Source organism: Zonotrichia albicollis, chromosome 10 (assembly GCF_047830755.1).
Source record: "Zonotrichia albicollis isolate bZonAlb1 chromosome 10, bZonAlb1.hap1, whole genome shotgun sequence".
Taxonomy (NCBI): domain Eukaryota; kingdom Metazoa; phylum Chordata; class Aves; order Passeriformes; family Passerellidae; genus Zonotrichia; species Zonotrichia albicollis.
The window spans coordinates 26,129,456-26,151,999 of record NC_133828.1 but is presented as its reverse complement, the minus strand read 5'-3'; the positions used below and the strand labels follow the sequence as shown (position 1 = coordinate 26,151,999).

General features: G+C 40.7%; 1 protein-coding gene across 3 annotated transcripts in view; it reads left to right on the top strand.

Moving 5' to 3' along the window:
- The window catches only part of MAP3K20 (mitogen-activated protein kinase kinase kinase 20), a 90,113-nt gene that overhangs the window by 55,680 nt on the left and 11,889 nt on the right, over positions 1–22,544 (top strand). For 2 of the 3 annotated variants that reach the window (XM_074548476.1, XM_014265055.3), the window contains 6 exons: positions 972–1,107; positions 11,754–11,798; positions 12,713–12,743; positions 12,862–13,001; positions 14,165–14,227; positions 15,242–15,334. In XM_074548476.1, coding sequence (XP_074404577.1) covers positions 972–1,107; positions 11,754–11,798; positions 12,713–12,743; positions 12,862–13,001; positions 14,165–14,227; positions 15,242–15,334 — 508 coding nt within the window. Of the gene's footprint in view, positions 1–971; positions 1,108–5,281; positions 10,300–11,753; positions 11,799–12,712; positions 12,744–12,861; positions 13,002–14,164; positions 14,228–15,241; positions 15,335–22,544 lie in introns of those variants that run through there. The other variant, XM_005484071.4, reaches the window with a different exon arrangement.

The window sequence follows — 22,544 nt, the reverse complement described above, 5'->3', positions numbered from 1 at the left end:
TGACTCTTCCCACAACTGTCAGGATACAGTGCACAGTCTCCCAAACAGGCACAGAAATGTTAAGTGCATTAATAGGAGATTTTTCTTTTCTTACCCCACAAGCAAAATATATGTCTGAATTTGGTGACAGAATTGTTGTTCACCTTCTGTGTATTTGTGTAGTGCAAAACTTGTTAAACTCTTTTCCAAGAGCAGTTCAGTTCATGTGTTTAAAATACACCATCCATCAGAAAGCATGTCAAAGGAAACTACTTTGTTAAGGGAGGTAAGTGCAGTGAAACCAAATACAGCTGGTGTCTGCAACTTCCTTAGAGTACTGCCTTCATTTCCTGCCCTTCCTACTTTTCATAACTTTGCAAGTGTGGTGGAAACTGGAGAGAAGTCAACCAAATCCTTTTCACAACTGTTCCAAACTTGAGAAGCTTGTATTTGTAACCATTTGCGGGGCTGGCTTATATCACAGTTTGCATTTTTGCTTTTGTATCTTCACCTAAAGAAACAGAAAGGTAAGTGGGGAAAACATTCCCCCACAAAATGCTTCTGTGCATTTTGAGTGTAAGTCCAAGTAGTATTCATAGTCAAGTTATAAACCCAGACAAATGGACTTCTTGGACTGCCTGTATTTATTGTTAATGCTTGTCGCATTACCAGTTCTTATCTTTACGGATCAGACCATGTTTCATGATGTTGGAGGGAAAGAAGGCATTTTCATTTTAAAAATGTTTTTGTCATATGGTATTTTACTCTTTTAAATGTTATTTTTCTTGAACTGAAGGTATTATGGTCTGATGTATAAACATTACCATTTCTTCCTAAAGCCGTGAAAGACTTTGCATTTGGTAATTAAATGAACTGCTTGAGTTAGTATTGTACTTTTCAGCCTTTCACATTTAATTAACATTCAGGTGGGAATTATGAACAATTTATATCTGTCAGGAAAAGACAAGACGTAACAAATTGTCTCCGTGCAGATGTGAAATTGAGGCAACCTTAGAGAGACTAAAGAAACTGGAGCGTGATCTGAGCTTTAAAGAGCAGGAACTAAAGGAACGGGAGAGACGTTTGAAGATGTGGGAGCAGAAGTTAACTGAACAATCAAATACTCCTGTAAGTAGACAATAATTCAACCTTTCATCTTGTGTCAGAAGGATTTGGAGCTTTGTCTATATAAATCTCAAGACATACTAAGGAAGTAGTGCTCCTGTTTTTAGTTGTTCCTCTGGGCCAATTTTATTGCATCACTCTAGATAACAATATTTTTTAAAATTTCACCTAATGCATTAGGTACCAAATTTTACTGATAGTTCATATGGTGACATGGGCATTTTAAGTAGTGTCCATTGATTTATTTAGAGTTCTCAACTTTAAAATTTGTTTACATTCAATGTTTTCAGTTAGAAAGTTGTAGACTTTATGGGATGCAGGATTTGGTCTTAAATGTAAGAATAATTGTATCTTCCAGAAGGCATGTCATGAAAATTATGCAGATTTTTTTGATTCTGTTCTTTTTCTTTGAGAAGTAGCAAATTCCCATTCTGTGAAAAAGGGGTCAAAATTCAAAGTATTAATTTAAGGTTTTGTTCATAATTATAGCTAACATAACTTTGACTGGCCAGTTACCAGCTGGTAGAATTCTCACATTTCTATTAGTAAATTGAACAAAAAACTTGCTTGCATTATCTTGAATTTCTTGATGAAATACTATGCTCTTCAACCACTGATTGGCAGAGGGAGGACCACAGGGTTAGTGCATGGCGAGACATTACAACAGAGTTGCTAAAAAAATTACTGTGATACCTCCTTGTTTTTAAAGCACTAGCTAAGACAAATACCAAATTGAGATTGCAGTAGCATATGATTTTTCTATGCACAATTTTATCCTACTAATAACCTTGATTCCAGCCAGACCCATTTACATATGACTTGTTTTTAAGGCATAGCTTATTGCTGTTCTTTGAATGAAGTTGCATTTATGTTCCAGCTGCGAACATGCAGCAATGAAATCACAGAGGATAAATGTTTTCCTATGTGCAGATTCTGTGTTTTCAGTAGATATCTCTATGCCTGCTTTAACACTTGCCATATTCCAGTAACTGAGCTGTGGGCCATCCTCTATCCTGAGCACAGCATGAGACACTGCCTTAATGAGCAAACCTTTTCACCAGCAAGGCCCTAGGGTTTTTTTATGCTGTACTTGCTTATGACTTGTACTTTTCACTTAGAGCTGGCATTGCTGCAAGAATAAAGCATTGTGCTAAGGCCTATTGTGCTAAGCATGAACTGTCTTTCTGCATAGCATTAACCCAACTGTCCTATTGCATTTAGGTACAATTTCTTCTAATAGACAAATACAGGATTGTTTTTTCCATACATCTTAAGTAAAATTACACAGAATGTGTTTTTTAAAGAGCCATTTTATAGGAAAAAATTGGATATACTGGCACAAAAAGGGCTTATTCAAGCAGGATTGGGGTTTTTCATAGCACTGGTTACACATACAACTATATTGTAAATTCATAGCTGTAAGTCATTTGCAAAATATCTTTGGGATTCTGTTTGCAAGCTGTAATCCTTGGGAGTCAAGCATCTGTCTTCCTCCATTAGCTCAGGCAGTGTCTGGTCAGCAGCATCAAACTAAAGGGTTACAACAGAGAGTTGCAATGCTTTAAACTACCTTGACTATAAAAGCAGGAATAAAGATATGGCAACTAGAACTGTGACACATCTTAGAGTTCCCACTAGGCATAAACCTGGTTCTTAGCCAAAACTAGGCCTTGTGGTGTCTTAGCTGGTACTCTTGGCCGTGTTCTGCAGTCACCTTTTCACTTGTCTCTGCAGCAAAGACCAGAGGCCAGCAGTGGTGTGCAGGAATAGAATCTTAAACCAAGTGACAGGAGAACAGTGAAGCTGTCTCTGCCACTTGATTCTCCAGTGTTGTAGGATTGGTAGAAGCTTCACCCTGCGTGGTAGGTAACTGTGAGTGGCAGGCTGCTTCTGCTCCAATGAGTAAAGTATAGCTTCACACACTTCAGCATGAAGGAAGGATGAGGCCAATATTGAGGCCAATATTTAGAAATGCTTCTGTGCATTTCTCCCTGCTCTTGTTTTGACCCTTTTTCTGCTGCATCTTATACAACAAGCTCCTTTGAGTCTGATCTCTGCAAATTCCTTTGTGTGCATCTCCAAAAGCCACTTACACAAGGGAATCAGGAGCATTTTGGTGGAGTAAAATATATCCATAGCTGCCATGGAATGGGAGACTTCTCTTGAAAGAAGATTTGACTTTGCGATGGTAGTGGATGTAGCTAAGATGAACAGCTTATTAGAGGAAGACAGTAAGCAGGACATGAAATCCATATTTCACCTGTAATGCCCTGTACCTGCAGGTGGTCATTTAACCATGGAACTTAGAGAGCCTGGTGGATCCTAGCCATTTCTAAGGGTCTCTTCTGATAGTCATCATATGCAGTGTGTCACTGAAGGCATGTCCTGTCCCAACAAACTCTTTAAATTCTCCAGATAATGAGATGGCAAAATATGGAGGAAGTAATGTGATTATAACTTGCAAAATGAGCCATTCACAGCTTACCCACTCTCAGACATTGAACAGTCAATGACCCAGAAAGGTGTTTCAGTGGAGAGCTGATTTGCAGCTTTGTTGATTTTTGCTGGGAATTCTTCCCATGTTGGGGATGCTGTTCTGTGGATCTAAAGTAACTATAACTACCTGGCAATGAAGTGTGTCTGCTAGGTCTTGTTTTTGAAAGGTTCCTTCTTTTTATCAGGAAGAGCTTGATCCAGCTAGCACACTGTTGATGGTGTAGCTGAAGGTTTTTGTAGAGCCAGGTGTACAGAAGCTTAGCTGCAGGTTCTTTCATCACATAGCAGTAGGATGCATGAGGGCTGTTTAGGGCACCGCATCATGCCAACTTCTTCTTTTTATTTTTCTTTCTTAAACGCTGATCACTAACTGTACTTAACCACGATGCAAATAGTAAGTCTTTGTAAGCAGGAAAATCTCAAGTGAAACAGAAGACAGATGCTGTCTTTTTTAATGATAGAAAATTAGTCAATTTAAGTGGTTTTACCAAGAAATGGGCACTCTTTGGGCAACCCTGGCTGTGAAGCCTCTTGTGTTACAAAAGCAGGGCATCACCATAATCACCCCTGTAACTTATTTTGATCAACTGCCATTGACTCTTCAGTCAGTTTTCTGATTAGGTTAAAAAATATATGAAAACCCGTGAATTTTGGGTAGGTAGTTTTACAAATGCTTTGGAAAGAAATGCTAGTGCAGGTGCTAGTGCACCACACAGCTCCTTTGCTGTTGTTTTAGTAGTGCCTCAGTTTGGCACTCCAAGACAAATAGGTAGTTTAATTTAGGGTGAAACTCCTGAGGTTTTATTCCCTGTGAAGCACAGGCAAACATGTCACAGAGGTTACTAGCCTGGCCACTCTGAAGAGGCATTAATCATTAACCTGAAGAGGGCATATTTCATTTGTTACTACAAACAGACTGGGTCAGGAGAATGCCATTATCTGTAGGTGAAGATTAGCGGAAATTTAATATGATGTACAAGCAATTGACAGATGTCTCTTGGTACCACTAAAGAAAAAAAAAAGCTGAAGAAGCTGACAAGCTGACCAAAACCACCCCTCTTCCCCTGCCTGCTTGTCCCTGGGATGGCTTGTGGAGGTGTGGTGCTGGTGCAGGCTGGAGGCCAGTTCTCCTGTCCTTTGCATTGGTGAGAGACTCATTTCTGATTGTGGCTGTTGCACGGTGACCCTTTCTCTCCTTTTGAGCATACACTCAAAACCAGTCTGCTGCTGCTGCTTTCATTTCTGATATTTAGGGGCTGCTGCTTCTGCATCAAATGCAGAGCTTGTTTGGCTTCTCTGGTCTTAACCCAATTTATTCTTCAATCCTGAAAGGTTGAATTAAGCAGCTCCAATTGCCTTGGAACCAGTCCACCTGATTGGGAAATGTCATATTCTGTTTTGTGCCATACAAAATGAAGGATTGAAGAGTTTGAACCTCCTTTTGTCATGAAAGCTCTGTTGCCTGTGGTTCTTGCCATGCCACTCAGTGATTTTGGTTTAAGAACAATGACCCCAGAAGGATGCTATCTGTTTTAATGAATTCTTACTTGACCTCCGTGTTTAGATTCACTAATCGTATGCTCTCTGTTGATTGCTGACTAATCTGGTGGTGTCTTTTTCCTTGATTTTTAAATTGGTTCTAACTTTCACTTTTGCTCTGTCCTTTCCTCCTTTTAAATAGTTTTTCTTACCTCTTGCTGCAAGAATGTCTCAGGAGTCTTACTTTGAATCTAAAACAGAGGAGTCAAACAGTGCAGAGATGTCATGTCAGATCACAGCAACAAGTAACGGGGAGGTAGCTGGCATGAACCAAAGCCTGAAGGCCTTGATGATGACGGGCTTTGGGGATATCTTCTCTCTGAACAAAGCAGGATCTGTCCTGCATTCTGGAATGCAGATAAACATGCAAGCCAAAAAGAATTCTTCTAAAACCACCTCTATGAGAAAAGGGAAGAAAATCAACATGGCTTTGGGTTTCAGTGAATTCGACTGGTCAGATGACGATGATGATGATGATGATGATTTTGATGACACAGATGATAGCAGCGAATGAAATAAGTTGTAGAGTTAACCCTGAAATTGTTTTTAGCAAAGCAAAACAATAAAGTTTTAGAACAAGAATCCTGTCAGTTTGGTCTGTTTAAATCCTGTAAAAGAACTAAAAGCAAACAAACACCAGCAAAAAAGATATTTACCAGGCTGAGCATATTTGTATGTTGAAAGATATGTTGTTTCTGTTTCAATTGTGCTGGCTTATTTCTGCTTTGATGAAATTTAGAACTAAACTTTCCAAACTAATTGAGATTATTATTATTATTTCATTATTATATCTATAATTCCTAGTGCCTGATTACAGAAACTATGGCTTGATAAATTTAAGATCCAGAAACACTGGGAGAAACTTCAATGCCATTAATGCCATTAATGTACTTCAAATTTTTCTTTTGTGTTTTTTGTCATTTCCCTTACCCCTTTAATTGTCGGTCATATGCATATGCTTGTACTTCCAGATTTGCTATTTTCTACATCTGTTCTTTCTTCCTGTTGTAGTGAAGGGGTTTGCTGTGTTTCTTAATTTAAAGCCATTTTCAAGGCAGCATTGTGGGACGTCACAAATAAGTTTCTAGGTACAGAGAAGCTTGGGGAGGAAGAGAGGGGTTAGTTAAATATATAGTTTAAAAATGAAAGAGCAGCAGAACTCAAATAATCCCTATTAGTAGATGATTTTTATAAATGTGCTTTTTTTTTCCCCTCACGTGTATGTGCATGTGTGTATAATTCACTCTAGCAAAGTAAACTGCAATCAGACCTCTGCATCTATTATCAGATATTGTGATCTAGAAGATAATTTTCAGTTATGTTGATGTGAATCCATGAAGCCTCATTAACTTTGATGGACTTATTCTTGTACCTGAGAGCAAAAATTGGTGTTTGTAAATTTTGATTCTGTTGTATCTGCTAAACAGCGTGTGCCATCCTTGGGAAAGGACAAAGAGAAGCCACTGTGACATTTCAGCTTGTGTCCTACTACTGTGGCTTGTGTGAAATTCTCCATAGTAGAATCTGGCAGTAATGTCAGGAATATTTACTAGACTCTGCATAACTGTTTTTTGCAGCTACATTACTTTTAAAGTATTGTCACTGCTGTTACAGCTTACCATAAAACTCAGTGTCTAACAATCTGCTGCAATAATTGCCTGCCAGGCACTTATGTTGAGAGCAGTGAGGATGTTTCTCCTGATGACCCCTTTAGTGGTGATGCAGAAGGAGGGAGGGAAACCAGTGCGAACACAGATGCAGGTTAGAAAGGAAGATGATGTAAAATATTTGCCAAGGAAGAAGGGCAGCATTTCAAAAGAAAAATGTTACTGTGTAGTTCAGCAGTAGTGGGAATAAGCCATCAAAATTCCATTCTCAATTACTGGAAGGGTTTCTTTTATAAAACTTGTGGTTTTGAGTGGCTTCTTTAATTATAGGCTTGCCTGTTACACAGCTCTAACCTATATGTTATGGTGTTTTGTGGATAGCTTAAAGAAAAATGGATACATTAGATAACAGCAAGCTTGAAATCATTATCTGTTCACTCAACAAAACAAAGTTCTTCAAAAAGTTTTTCTAGAGTGGGCACCTCTTTGGGTTGTGAGAAAGAAAGAATTGTTTCATCCTTAAGCATCAGCACTGATCCAGTCACCTGCAAGGCACAAGTGCTGTGCTCAGGCTGGCCTGCTCCATTTGCTCTGCATGGGATCATAGTTCCTGCAGGATGTCATTTAACCCTCTTCCAGACACTCCCAAACCTCTTGACTTGAACTTCCCTCTTGTATCTGGAAGCTGTTCTCATGGTGAAATTATCATTTAAATGATGCAGTAAATGTTCAGGGTATCCCAAGGAGAAACTCTTTTGGCTCACATGGGGATGGCTTCTTAGGTCCATCAAAGAAACCTGATTTTAGGGAGGAAAAGAGAATTGAAAGGGCAAATAGTGAAATGGAAATAAGAACAAATAGCCTTTTCCAAGATAGATTTGTACTATTTTTGTAAGTCTATGTCTGCTAACACCCACAGCAATGATACTATTTTTGTAACTGCCACTTTGCACTCAGCAAAATTGTGATGGATTTGTGTAATGTAATATGTGCACTTTAGATCTTAAGGTGTGTATCATTGTGCATAAATTACTGTACCACATAAGCAGTGTAGGGATGTACAACTGAAAACAAAATTTGGTTCAGTACATTTCTGCTTCAAAAACCCAAAAAAATCTGTTCCTAGCATTGATATTTTGCACTTTTTTGGTGTTTGACAATCTTAGAGCACTTCATACACATTTATGTTTGTGTGGGTTTTAAGTGAATTTGTAAATTAACTCCTTAATCTTTACAGAAATAAAAATAGTTTTTAAGTAGTATGACACAGATTTTCATAGTTGCAACATCACAAGGTTTAAGTCTGTCTTCAAGGTTTTGTGCTTACCCAGGTGTGTAACCCTATATCAGCAAATATCATCAGAATGTGGTAATGTGCTTGTAGTAATTTCTGCCTACTTGTTTCAGTATTTTTAATGAAGCAAGATGGATTATTTCCCCTTCACCTTTTTTCCCCATGCTGTTTCTCAAAGCAAATTAAACTATATTAAGGAAAAGTTTAAGCTCTTCTAAAACTTCCCCATGCATTTAAAGTAGCAAAGGTGACCTCTGAATTGTAGATAAGGTGATAACGTGCCAAACTCTTCTGATGCAGTTGAGATATAGTATTACACTTAGGATTTTGGCTGTGCTTACTAAAAAAGCAGTGGTATTAATTGCATTTTTACTTTTCTGTGATGAGTTTCACACCAGGTGTCTCCAGTTTGCAAGCCAGTTATCATATGTGAGAATCAAGCTGTGTTTTCTGCCTCTGAAATGCTTCTCACTAGATAAAGGCTTTGAAAATGGCTCTGGCAGGCAGGTATGGTGGTTGGAGGAGGGCAGAGTATTTCATCTTCCACACCTGATTTTGCTCTGCAGTGTATCCAAGTCCATCTTCTACCTATCTCATCATCAGGTTATACAAATCTCCACAAGAGTCCAGAGCCACATCGTGTGTCAGCTAATGCAAGCATTAACCAAACCCAGAAGGCATTTCTCTGGCTGCTCTGGGCCAAAGCCAGAACAAACCGCCAAAAGCCTTCCTGTGCCTTGTACACCTCTCAGCTCACTAGGCCCTGCCAGGCTTTTTGGGTTCCAGTTTCCTCTGTCTTCCATAAAGCCTGAAGGTATTTGCAGTAAAATAATATCACTGCATTGATGGAGGGGAAAGGTAAGAACCAGGCCTGAACTTGGCATATTTACCAGGCTGCTGTACTGCAGACATGAACTTAGGTGGGTAAATGGCCTCAGAGGAGAACGGGGAGGATCGACTTTTGGCTTGCTTAATGGTCAGCTGGTACCAAGACAGGATGTCCAGCTCCCAACTCCTTTTCTTCAGCAGTGGGGAAAAAATATGGGAATGGGACTTAATGAAGGAAAACTTTTGATCTAGTCATTTTTGTGATCACTAATTTCTTGGAGTAGCAAGTGCCTTAGGGTACGGTGTGGGTGTGCTGCGTTGCCAGCCATTGTGTGCTCCCTGACATGGAGCTTGTCCCCTCTGGACTGGAAGGGCTTTCTGGAGGTGAGGTCTGGCGTGGCCTCTTGTCACACAGTCATGTTCGTGGCTTGTCATTTGCTTATCATTCCAGAGCTTTTCTTAGATGTTGATTCCCTTCTGGGTTTTAAAGTGTTTATTCTGAGTTAAAATATCTGATGCAGTAATGATGGGTATTGCTCTCAGCAGTAGCAATGGATCTGTAGTGTGCATATAGCTGTTAAGTACTGAGCAGTGTTACTGTGTGTCTTTAGTGGTGTACTTCCTTTATCTGTAATCAGGCAGCTTTTACAGGTTTTTAATAAGACCTCTGACTTGACAGAGGCTTTGACTACAGTCCTAGTTAGAATGTTCAGGTAGAAAAAGTAAGTTCATTTAGTAATTTTCACAACCCTTAAAATGCACTGGTAGAAATCTGGAGGAGAGACCTTTCCCCTTTCCCCCAGGCTTCAACTTAGTGTACACTGTAAAATCTGCACAGAAATTTCTGATGTGTGAAGATTTAATTTTAAAACTGTAGAACCAATGATTTTCTTTTAACATTTTATATTGTGTGCTAAATACTCATATGCCTTTTAAAGTCAGATATAGTCCACTGCATTTCTTGCTTTTGCACTACTGAAGAAGTTTTGTACTGAATAGTAGGAGTCGATGCTACTTACACTTCAGGTTTGAACTGATGGAATTCGAATAGAAAATATTTTCACAGTGTTAGAAAACTTCATTTTCCCTTCTGAAAAAGCAAAGCTGAGCGCAATGCCTATGCCAAGACTCTTGTGCTGTAAACTGAATATATCATTTGTGTGGAACATGCAATGTTACACTTGTGTGTGGTAAAATCTTGCAGTGTCAGTTATTCTCTTTATTGCACTTGACATACAATGTCTTGTTTTATTCACACTGTGGATTCGATTTTCCAGTGTAAAACCAAAGCAAACAAACAAAAAGAAATCATACAATGTATTCAATTTCCTCAATTGGTGTCATAAACTTTCTTTTGGTGTGAACTTTTCCCTTGCTTCTCTTTTGTTCCAAACTTCTATTTTGCAATAAACATGTTGACAGTAAATTTTATGCATTTGTGTGACTGTGTAAAATGCTGGAGTTCCAAGAGGTTCCTTATTGTCTACTGGTTGAAGTCATTTTTCTGTATTACTATGTGACATTTCTCCTTTATTCTCCCATTAATAAGAAGAAGGAAAAAAAAGATAAATAATACAGAACTATTCTGCCACTGGTTATATTTAAACCAGAAGAAAGCAGAAAAAACCCACTGTACATCTAAAAATGCGTTATTGGACTTGTGCAGTAAATTATTCAGTTGTACAAATCATTTTACCAGGCTCCTGCTGCAGCACCAGCCATTTTTTCTCTAAGTACCTACAAAAGGCACAACTCAGCCTCCTGAGGGGGTTCATGATTGCTACTTGCCCTTCCTTGTCCTTTAGTGTTGCCCCCAGCACTGCTTTTGTCCCAGTGTTGTGCCCAGGCTGCAGGTCACTCAGTGTGCACCTGGAGGTGCTGGGGTGCCTAGGGGACCTGCTTGGCCTGTGGGTGGGGCCTGGGGACTCTGGGGGTGGCAGGGTCCTCTGAAGGAGGTGACAAAGCCATGGGGGGGCGGGGGTAACCGAGCTGAGTCTCTCATAAATCACTGTTATCTACATCAAATAGTTTGCAACTACATCATGATATTGAGCTTCTGGGAGACACTCACTGTCCATATAGATCTACAATTAATGGTAATCCTTTAAGCTGAATAAAAATGCCAAGAAGATGACACTTTGGATACCATATATTTGAATGAGTATAAAAATGGCAATCACCGTTACAGTGACATCTTCTCCTCTGTCAGTTTTCACATCATCCCAGAATTTTGTTTAATGCAGCCATTCCTCCATGGTTTCCTAGTGCTTCAAGAGCTAACATCACCTTGCATCCAACAAAGTGTAGGAGGAGGCTGGGAAGTGCTGCACCCCTCCAGCCTTACAGGAGTTGTTACAAAGCAGTGGCAGAAACCAAGAGAGTCTTGTCTGTACATGGGTTGGAAGACAGTCTGCAGTGGCCAGACTCCAAATTCTGTTTTCACTACTGTCCAGGGAAAGTTTCCCTTCATTTTGCAGAAAATATCCATCATTTGGGAGGGAGTCATAATCCCAGCATTATTTTCATTGAAGACCAAAGCCATAGCAAAAGCCTTCCTGTAGTGTCAGAACCAAGAGGAGAGGCAGATAGAGTCCCTTGCCATCAGAAGGTTTACTTTTGCTTCCTAAGTTGTTTTTGTTGGAGATCTGCTGGTAATTTTATCTGCAGAGAGGAACAGGATCGATTTAACACTGCCAACATGCTGCTGGAGCCAGCCCACAATCAGTGTGAATGCAGTGGTTTAGTACATCAGTATGAGTTGCAGCTTAAGTCCTGCACTTTGCAGGGAGAAAGGAGCAGAATGTATCAGCCACCAAAGTAAAATTTGGGTGGAGGGGAGAAAAATGGTCGGATGGTTTTCTTTTCAATTCATATCTCTCACACAGTTGCTGCCCTCCTTTGATATTTGTGCATGGACCGAGGAAGATGTGGTGAGTATTCTGTGTTAATGTGGCCAAGGTCCTGATGCTGGAGCTCTCTGACAAATTACAGCGGGCGTGGTGGGAGGGAAGGCTGGATCAGAACATCTAGGTGAGATCTTACTGCTGTTTGGTAAAGCTTGTGTCCCAGAAAAGCTTGAAAATGACCAGGAGTAAATTTGAGTTACCTTGATAAAACAGGCACATTCTCCAGTGTCCAGAAAATAGTGGGAGCTGGGAACTGCCAGCAGTCAGGAGGGCACTCCTGGGTCCTCGTTCAAGGAATGTGGAAGTGGGAAGTGCCCAATGACCCAACCCTGGACAGGACAAAATGAGTTCGAAGGTTTTATCCCACTGTGTGCCACCTGGATGGCAATTAACTGAAAAAAAGTTTAGAGCTTTTTAGGGGTGTGGAACCTCTCTTTAATATAAAATAATGGCATTGACTACTTTATACTTTTTTATTCAGTTAAAAGTCTAAACAAGACAGATTAGTGATTTATCTCTGACACAGTGATGTGTCAAAATTATTTTAATGTCCTATCAAGCACTGCCTTTGTGTCTTATGCATCATGGGGTTGTTCGGCTGACATTTACCGAAGGACTGTCTGGAAAGCCAGTGTAAAAACCATAAAAGCCCTGGCTCCTTCACTTCAGCCCTTTTAGCACATGACACTTCTCAGTGGCTTTGGTCATTTCAGTTCTTCATGACAATAAACTGAGAAAGGTGGGTGCCAAATGGAAGGCAGTTTGGAAAAGCTAAATAGAAGTAATCACTTGCATTGGTGAATCCTGAGTCCTTTATCCCAAAGTGAGAAATATTTTTAAATTTTGTTTTAAAAAAGATGATTACTTGTGAACTCCAAATAACTTTAATATAAGACTTTGATAATTTGAAATTCAAGATTGATTCCTCTTTTTTGCAGTTTTTCTGGATGCAACAACTTACTAGAAAAGGTAAAAGCTATTCGTATGTCCTTTCACACTCACATTTATGAATTAATATACATTTGCTCATTTTCCCCCCTCCAATAAAGTGCCATGTGGATTTCTGAATAACCTCTTTTATCTTAAGGCGATGCTTCTGGTGAAATGAGTGTCTATGCTAGCTTGTTTAAGGAACATCATATCACTGGGAAGCAATTGCTTCTTCTAGAAGAAGAGGATTTAAAGGACATGGGAATTGTTTCCAGAGGACACATCATCCATTTGAAGGTATTATCGGCATATATTGAATGGTGCAGTAGGTTGTAGTGTGAGTATTACAGAGTCTATGGATTTTCAGTAGTATTAGCAGCAAAAAAAGTTACAAAGCTAAATAGAGAACATATTTGGTATCTAAAATAAACAGAATTATAGCTTCCTATGGATCTGGAACTCAAAGCAGCCTGAGCATTTTATGAGGCATGAAAATGTGCTGTGGTCTTTATACTTCTCTGTAGTTCTTAGTTTTCTTGTGAGCTTGATGGCATTACTGCTGCAGCTTCACCTAGGAGGGCCATTCTCCCAGCAGAAAAGCTTGGGAATCTTCAGAGAGAACTCTCTTTAGCTGAAGGAGAAACAGATACGAAACAGTTATTTGAACTGAAATCTCAGCTTCTCAATTTCCACATCTCATAGCATAAAGCATATTTAGACTAACAAAACTCAGTTGGACAACTTTAAAACTGATTGACAGACAGGTTTCTTTGCTCTTAGAACTTTGCTTTTAAACAGTGTTTTAATGTCTAATATTTGCAATGAGTTAAAAAATCACGGTCTGGAAAATGTGATCATGACAGCAGTAATGGTATTAGTACTGTATCCACAGGAGAGTTTTCTGGCAGTCAGCTTAGGAAAAAAGATTCTATAAAAGCAGTGTCTATAATTCTGTTGAGTCTCAATCATTTCAGATCCCAATTTGCTAGTAAAGAGATACTTGTATTGTAATTGCTAGTCCTGCAAATTTAGCTTTGTAAGTCACACAAATTTATTCCCCTTTTGCTCATCAGCCATTTTTTCCATGCCTACACACTATTACTGATATATTTAATTTACATTTCCTACAGGGAAAATTATTGAAACTTAATAAAGTCAATAATGTCCAAAATGAAAGATCTCAGTTTCCTGCGTGGATTTGAGCATAAATAAAAACAACAAAACCAAGTTCCCTGAACATCTCTTTTTCTGATTAAGCAGATCTGATTCTGAACACAAATCAGGGCCAATCTACCACGACAGTTTCGAGAACAGAGCTATATTTTAAACTCTTCTCACATGCCCTAATGTATCCACAGTGGAAAACAGGGCATGTGGGGTTGTGCTGTTTTTCATGCTGGCATTTGCAGGATGAGATACTAAATAACTCCCATCTGGTTTTGTTGATTTTTTTTTTCTAGACTGCTATTGAGAAGTTGACCCATGACTACCTAAATCTATTTCATTTTCCACCATTAATTAAGGTAAGTCTCACTGTTGATATAAGACATGCTTCTCGTGCTGGTATGAATATTTCCCTGTTCTCGTGTCTCAACTTTCCCCCATTCAGGGGAGGGCAAGGTTGCAGTTCCTACAGAGGGTTGTAACAAATGTGGAGAGTCAACAGCAGCAATGGATCACATAAGAACAAATAATAGGATAATAGAAATTGTTTTCAGGGAAGTTCTCAGTTTGAGTACTTCATACCTTTTGTATCATGGAGCCAGTAGAATTAAATTAAATGACAACTGGTTGCAATTTGCTTGTTGTCATTAATCAGAAACTACTTTGAAGAGCCATTCCTCCAAACTGCTGCCACCAACTGGTCACCACTGAAGAAGCAGACCCCTGGCCCAGAATAAGCCCATAATTCCCCAGTTTGCTAATGTTATAGGAGTGAAGGGTGACAGGATGATTTAGTGTCTTGCCACCCTGACGTTAACCCATTAATTTTCTGATAATCAGTAATAAGACCCATGCAAAAGGGAGGGAGTGTTTGGGAACCTTGGTATTGCTAGAGCAGATATTTGCCTTATTTAATTCAGTAAGCTAATCAAGGAATTCTAGACCCCAAATCCTGAAATAGCTTTTTTGTCACAATTTATTGCACAGCAATAGAGTGAAATCCACATAAAGAAAATTTTCATATAGCAAGACTCTGTTCCCTGGAGGGGAAAATGAAAGTCAGAGCATTGCTACTTTGCTTTGCTGTGCCAGCTGCAATTCCAGTGGCAGAGGCTGTCACAGTGCTTGCAGGGACACTGCACTGTGCCAGAGCAGCTCAGCAGGAGCAGGAAATGTGCAGCATCTCCCACTATCAGCTCTAAACCCATGCAGAAGCCTTTGCCCCTCTTGGAGTGTGATGTCTCCTTTCTGCTGCCTACCAGACTTGTAACACCTGAAAGGCAAATTCTTTCTGCCACCAAAGGGTGTGCTGCTGTCTCCCAGTGGGTTGTGGTAGATGTGAATTCTCACCTTTGCCTGTTTTTTTTTGGCAGGATTCTGCAGGTGGAGCTGAAGAAAGCATAGAGAAAGTAGTGAATCTTGAACTTGTGTTTGGTTATCACTTGAAGCCGGGAAATGGTCCAAAGGTAAGCTGGGAGTGCCAGATCAGTTGGTTTGGTTAAGAGTCTCTACCCAGAGGGTCCAATATATTCTGGACACAAAAGATAAATCTGCATGAGAATTCTCTTGTTTTGGAAAGTGCTGGCTGAATGTCAAGGAAGCAAATGGGGATGCATCAGTGATGATGATGTTCCTCCAGAACAGTCAAGGAAGAAGAGTGGCACGGAAAGACTTGGCTGAAAGCTTTTGTTTCCTTTTGAACTATTTTTTAAATTGTAATTTTTATAATTTGGGATTTAATTTTGTTCCTTTTATCCCAGTGAGTGTGAAATGGTAATCCATTTATTCAAAAAAAACCCACTGACAAGTTGAGCAGTGGCATATGCCTGATGTTGGTGGGCAGACTTCCTTTTGTCTCAGCAAAAAGGAGATACTGTTTTATGCAACCAAGAGGAGTTTGGGAAATATATGGTGTGCATGGCTGCTGGCTGGGCAGGTCTGGTCCTGGTGGAGACTGTGTGCCCCCATGGCCCTGGGGAAGGAGGGAGGGGTGGTTGGAGCATACTGCACAGAACTGCTGTGCTCCAGCAATTGCCAGCGTGCCACATGCTAATCAACCCTCAGCTCCAAGCAGAGCTGCTTCAAGGATCTCTCGATACACCCTGTGTAACAGGAGCGTTGAGGGCTCCAGATGTTCCAGCAAAGGATTTCTACCACATTGTTTTCTCTCAAGAGTGAGGTTTGTCCCATGCTTTTTGTTTGCTTTGTCCAGATTGCCATGGACTCTGAAGTCAAGGGTTTTAGAATTAATCATCTATGTGGAAATGGTGTGCAAAGCATTTCTGAGCTAGAGTCAGGGGTTGTGACAGCAGGATTTATTTCCTTTTGTATTTGATAAATCTGCATTATGTGTCCACCCTAAACTTGTGGGAGGCTGACTTTCATCTTGTGTTATCTGGCTGCTTTGCTTTCAGGGCATATTGTTTGCAGAAGTCTCTTGATTTCTGTACTTGGTGGTGCTTGCAGAGAAAGCATTTAGGTTTGAACTTAGTAGGAACTTGTACTCATACTGAAATAATTTCGTCAATTTGAAAAAGCTTTTGTCTGGAGATTTCTTTTTTTAGTTTGTTTCTTTTATCTTGAGTACTTCTTTTTCCTATAAAAATCTTCTTTATCACTATGTGAATTACTTAGACTGTCTCAGTGCTCTTGAATGCATGTTGCTTATGCGGCTGTACAGCTGCTTTTTTGTAGGTGTGCATTTTTCTCTCCCATGTGCAACTAACTCTTGAAGGAACTAAAAGTCCATGAAAAAACTCATATCTCCCTTCCATTTCCAATATGGGCTGTGAGCCATAGTACAGGGAGTTGGGCAACCACCTGCAGGAAAGAGCAGAAGAAGGAGGAAATAGGCCTCTGAGCACTGGAGAGAAATTCATGTTGTACTAATGCCTCCTTAAGTTTGAAGATGAGTAGATGTTTTAGCCATGACAGCAAAATGTGCAAATGAGACTGTATGCAAAGTCTATGGAACAGAAACTGAATTGTTATGGGAGGGCAGAGTTAGTTCAATGGGCCTGTGTAGTGTTGTCATAACCTCTGCAGGCTTCTGACAACCTTTTTTATTTGGTCCTGCCTTCCCTGTGAGCTCCTAATTGATCCTGTGTGCTCTGTGTGCTGTTGGGCCCTTTTCTAAGAAAGCCATTCCCTCTGAAGCTGTGGTTGCATGCCAGGCATGCCTTCCCTGTCAGCTGCCCTGCTGCAGCACCCTGTGTGCTCAGTGATGCCATTCCAGGGAATGCACAATTTGTCACCTGAATATGTCTGGGCTGGAACATCTGTCTGAGATCTGCACATTAACTTGTACCTGCCTTTGAAGATATTGCAGCAGAGCCAGTTTGAAAAAGCGAATTGGAAGGAGCAGGCTGTTTGAGTTTTTGGGCAGGGTGCTAGGGCCAATATAGGCAAGTAATTTGCATTAAACATAACACTGACAAAGACTGGTGTGGTACAAACTGTATAGGAAATTTGGCTAGCTTGCTTCTTTCAAAACCCCTGCATACAATCTTCTGGCTCCCCTAGAGGCTGCTTTGAGCTGCCATCTAGATTTGTTCCAAAATGAACTGGGAAAAGGGTGAAAACCAGGATTGAAGGGTTTAAACTTCTTTTATTGTCCCACTTTTGTAAAACAGTGGTGCCTGTTCCTGTAAAACTAGGTCAGCAGAAGCACTTGGGATCATACCTTCCACCATCTTTGTAGCTAAAAAGCTGGCCTACATCAGTTTAAAAATAAATTTCTCAAAGGAACTTTACCCTAATCAGTCCCTATAACCAGCTGCCTAACTAAGAAGCATTTCTCCTGTTTTAATCATGGGGAAAAAGAGGCAATAAGCTCAAATCTGGGTTACACATTGAGGATGTGTGTTCCCTGGCTGGTGTGATGGCTGCTAGACTTGTGTACACTGAGAGAGGAGCTGGGAGGTGGTGCAGTGCAGCAGGAAGGGCTCTGTAAGGAGAACAGGTCATGCTGGGAAGTTTTACACCAGGCTGGCTCTGTGCTGGTCTCTGAGTCCACGTCCCTTTAGTTATTGTAGTGCATCTTCTGGTCTAGTTGCACCTGGAACCAAGGCATCCATGTCACTGGAGGTGGCTCTGCCCAAGCTTGGGACAGGATGGACACATAGGACAAAAGCCTCCTGGTCCAAACGAAAGCTGGGGAGTGCATCATGACATACAGCAATACCACCAGATATAAAAGTGCTGGAGAAGCTGGTCCAGGACCCAGAAGCCATTTCAGGGGTGCTGGTTAGTTCGGGTGTGTTTGGCTGGTAAGAGCCCAGCACCATCTGTGGTGTGAGGATGGTTCCTCAGGGCACAGGTGTCCCCTCCTGGGCACTGTGCCCCATCAGCACAGCCAGCACACCTTTCTTCATCAGCAGGCAGAAAATTAAGGCCTTAGGAATGGCAGTGCCTTTTAGCAAGGATCCTGCTGGATATGCTTCAGGACAGCATTTGAATGTTCAGCCTTTTCTGTATGCTGAATGAAACATTGACTTCCCAGTAAACAGCTTTACCAGCCCCATATTTTTTATCTAATTTAAACTGCATCTTGTAGTGGGATTATGTTGGTTTCCACCAGCTGACAGATGCAGTCATTTCATTACAGTTTCCTTCCTTTTTTAGCTGCATCTTTGGAGGCTATAAAAGCTCAGTTGACCTTTGTGCTCTCTGAATGCATCAGGAGTGAGCACTGCAAAGCTAACCTGGTTTTTAGAGGTTTCTTTTCCAAGTCTTGTAGTTCAAGTTATGTGGTTACTTCCATTCTCTGCCTTTTCATGACCTTTCTGTACACAGTTCCCAATGAGCTGAAAGGTGATAGATTTAGACTTTTTTCTCCCCCACAAATTAAAAAAAAAAAAAAACAGGGGACCACCAATTAAGTCCAAGACGGAGAGTAAAACAACAAACCCTGGCAGTTGTGGCTTGAGCTGATTTGCAGGACTGCAGGGGGAATTTTCAATGGCTTTCTCATCCTAGATGGCTCATTAAAATTTCCCAATCAGGGAAAGGTGCCTGAGCTATGTCGGCTCCACACTGATGAATCACCAAACCCCTTGAGAAGGATGCCTTACAGTCTTTTTGCCTTCTATTGATGCATTCTTTAGTTTTGGTCCTCAAAAGGGCAGATTTCACTATGCCATTGAATGTTTTCATTTTTTACCGAGAGTGGCACAATTTGACCTATATCCAAACACAAAGCCTTGAAGTTAGCTCACCATTTCGCCTGATTTTTCCCCTCCATTTCCCTCTCCCTCCATTTGACAAGGTAAGGAGCAGAGCCTCTTCAAAGCCATCTGCTAACTGTGTGAACTATTTTCTAGCCTTGGATATCCAAACTGAGATGTATTTTAATGCTATTATTTAAATGTGTAGTGGCAAAGGTAATATACTATTAAGGCTACTTTAAAGCGACATTGTGACCAACTCTTCATGTGGAGAAGCCCAGGCCAGCAAAATGCAGGCAGTACAAAAAATCAGTACTGAAATAGTTGTAACTGGAATGTGGTTTCACAAGTGCTTGAGACCATTTCTGCTGCTTGTTCCTCCCCACCCTCCCACTATATCAACGCTCAAAAATTCTTTCTTTACTTTCTTAAAAATAAAGCAAGAGCCAAGGTATAACATTTGAAATTTCAGCTCTACAGTTTTTCAGTCTTTTTTATTCTCCATGCTCTGTAGGTATTTTAACCGACTTCACTAAGTAAAAATGGAGGAGGAATTGGTTTTGTCTAACCCTCCCTTTGCAAAATAATCACAGGTACCCTGACTTTCTAACATGAGGCTATTTGTCCTTATCTCAAAACCTCATCTTCTAAATCCTCCCTCTTTAATTCCATTTCAAAGCACAATGCTTTCAGTACTAAAGACTAATAGTTAATGCAAGAATCAGAGTAGCTGTGTTCAGGTGCTATTTTCATAAATTTGTTCCTATTCTATCAAGTACTCAGTGAGGGGACATAAAAGATTACCTAAGCTGTAAAATAAAACCACAGCCACATTAAAATATTGCCACCACCATTGAGAATGGAATATTGTAGTCTGCTAAGAAGGTGGATCAGTGCAGGTGATCTGAGCTCCTGGTTTTATCTTCCAAAGACTCTTTTCAGGACCATGTATTGTTTTTGCATCAGGTGGAGCTGGTATAACTCCATCATCTCCGCTGGGATTGCTCCAGGAGCTGTAGCATCCATGTGTAACTGAAGTCAAACTCAAGCCAAGACCTTTTAAAATCCTTGTGTAGGCAATACTAGGGCAGGGATTCCTGTTAGAAATTATTCCATAGCCCTGAAGAGACACAGACTTTTCAGGTAGGTATTTTGTTCACTTGACTTTCTAGACTTTTTAACCTAAAGATGTATTTTTATACCTTGGCCACTGAATTAACTTGCTACCTTCCACATGTTATCTCTCACGTCCTGCAGACAGGTCTGCAGAAGCACAGACAGGTGATCTGTAGGCTTGGCATGTGCTATCCAGGCAAAAGCCTGGAAGAGAAGCCTTTGTTCCCAGCAGAACAGTGGCCCTGCCATGCCTTTCCTGAGCTCCTGAGCACCCTTGTTCCCTCAGCCAATGTCCTGCAGAGCTGCAAGTCCCCAGAGTGTGAGCAGTCACTCACGTGCTGCACTGGGGACATGGTGTCCACACGGCTCCAGCTCGTTGTCCCCACAAGTGGTCCACAGGAAATGCCACTGCAGGACAGGACAGCAGGGCACCCATGCAGCCCTCAGGGAAGGGACTGGTTTTCATGCTTCCACCTTTACCATCCCGCTGTTGCAAGGAGGCTGCTCATGTGGATGATGCCTGTGACTGCAACACCCCCGTTTGCTTCTGATCCCATGGCATCTCTTGGTAAATGCTGGGGTGTCACTGAGCTCTTGCCTTGCCTGCTGCAAGCCCCTGCTGTCAGGGCACACGCAGCAGTGCCTGGTAGCTGCCATTATGTGCCACTCTGTTGTGCACAGAGCTCCACAGCCCTGGATGCTAAAGAAGGGCACTGCCAGGGGACAGATAATTTTGGTAGTGCTGGCTGCTCTGTGTAACTGTTAAGGGGCCTCATGCTTCTCCAGGCAAAGCTGCAGCCAGTCAGTGCCTGCCGTGCAGGGAGTAAGGGCTCCAGCTCAGAGGAGGCACCCAGGCAACTGATAACATAAATATATCTTCCTCTTGCTTTGTTTCTGTACATTTTAAGACCATCTCTCTCGCAAGGCCTCCCCTCCGCCCCTCTTTTTTTCTGCCTGCACAGCTGAAACAAAACCAGCGGTGGAGCCACCTTCTCTTGCTGGAGCCTGGCTGGCAGCAGCCTGCCCTGACCTGAGACACCAGCCATTGTTAAGGGTATAACACATTTACATATTTTGCAATAAAACATCAGTTATTTGCATTACTGTGTCAAGTTTTATTTGATTCTTTCACCTAAAAATGACTCATTTTCCTTTCTTGTATTTTAAAAACCAACTACTCTAAGCTTGTTTGAGAATAATCAAAAATTGCCCATTTAGCTAGAAGTCATTTTCTTTTCAAAAGGCAAATGTTATTTAATCTTTCAGCTGTTCATTGTGCCATCATAAATACTTTCTTTTCAGCACAGTTGTGGGGACTGAAATGAGCCCACTAATTGCCTCCCATTTCGACTGACATGTGGTGGTTTAGTGGAAAGAGAACACAGCGGGGAGAAGGAAATAGGAGGCTGAGAAAATGAGAGCTAATTATTTTCACTGCCTCATGTCAGGCTCTGTGTCAGCCTTGTTTTTACAAACTGGAAGGTTTAGCACTAAATAAAACAAACTGGCGTCATGTTTTTATATACTGGCAGTGTCATGGAAGCAGCTGCACATCTCAAAGACAATATAATGCCTGCATTCGCATGGACACCATCTGACAGCCACTGTGAGCCACTGCTAATGAGGATATCACAGTGGTGCCAAGTGAAAGGTGCTGAATTATGTATGATTCTTCATCAGTGCAGCAATAGTCCTGTACATCATTATGAGACATTGTTTTGCTGAAGAGATTAAAACATTCTTAGTTCCAGACCCTGCAACCTATACATGCTACAAGAGGTTATTAATGGAATTTTTAGGGAGAGTTTCTTGTGGATTTCTTTTTGGTTAAAAATATCTCATGGGACAAAGCTGTGGTGGGTCATGACACTATACATATAAAGAAGAGAAGCAAATTAACCATAATTGTGTTATCTTCCTTTAAATCCAGTATAATAAAATATAGTGTAGCAGGGTGATACATAATGATAAATAACCCAAGTGCTGTCACTAGATGTTCAACTCTAATGCCTTTAAAACAGCAGGTTTCAGCAGCTGAGATAGATAATAGCTAAGAATGTAAAGGAGCTTCTGGGGACCTAAATCAACAACATGCTACTACTTTTAGTATCAGCATGGCCAACATTTTTTTTCTTATTTGTTTCATCCTGCACTACATCTTACTTTTCTTCTAATATCCAGTTATCTGCTGCAATGCCATTTCCATTTTTATTTCAATCTTTAAAAAACAAAAAAGTTTATTGCAACCACTGATGTTAAAATGAATCCTTGATTTGGGCCCCCTTGAAAAATGAAGTGCCTCCCTAGAAAAGGTTTTAAGCTGTTGTTGCAGGATATGTGTTTGCTGTTTAGAGCCTGTGCCTGATCTTTTTCATTTCCCTTTCAGGTTTTTTTT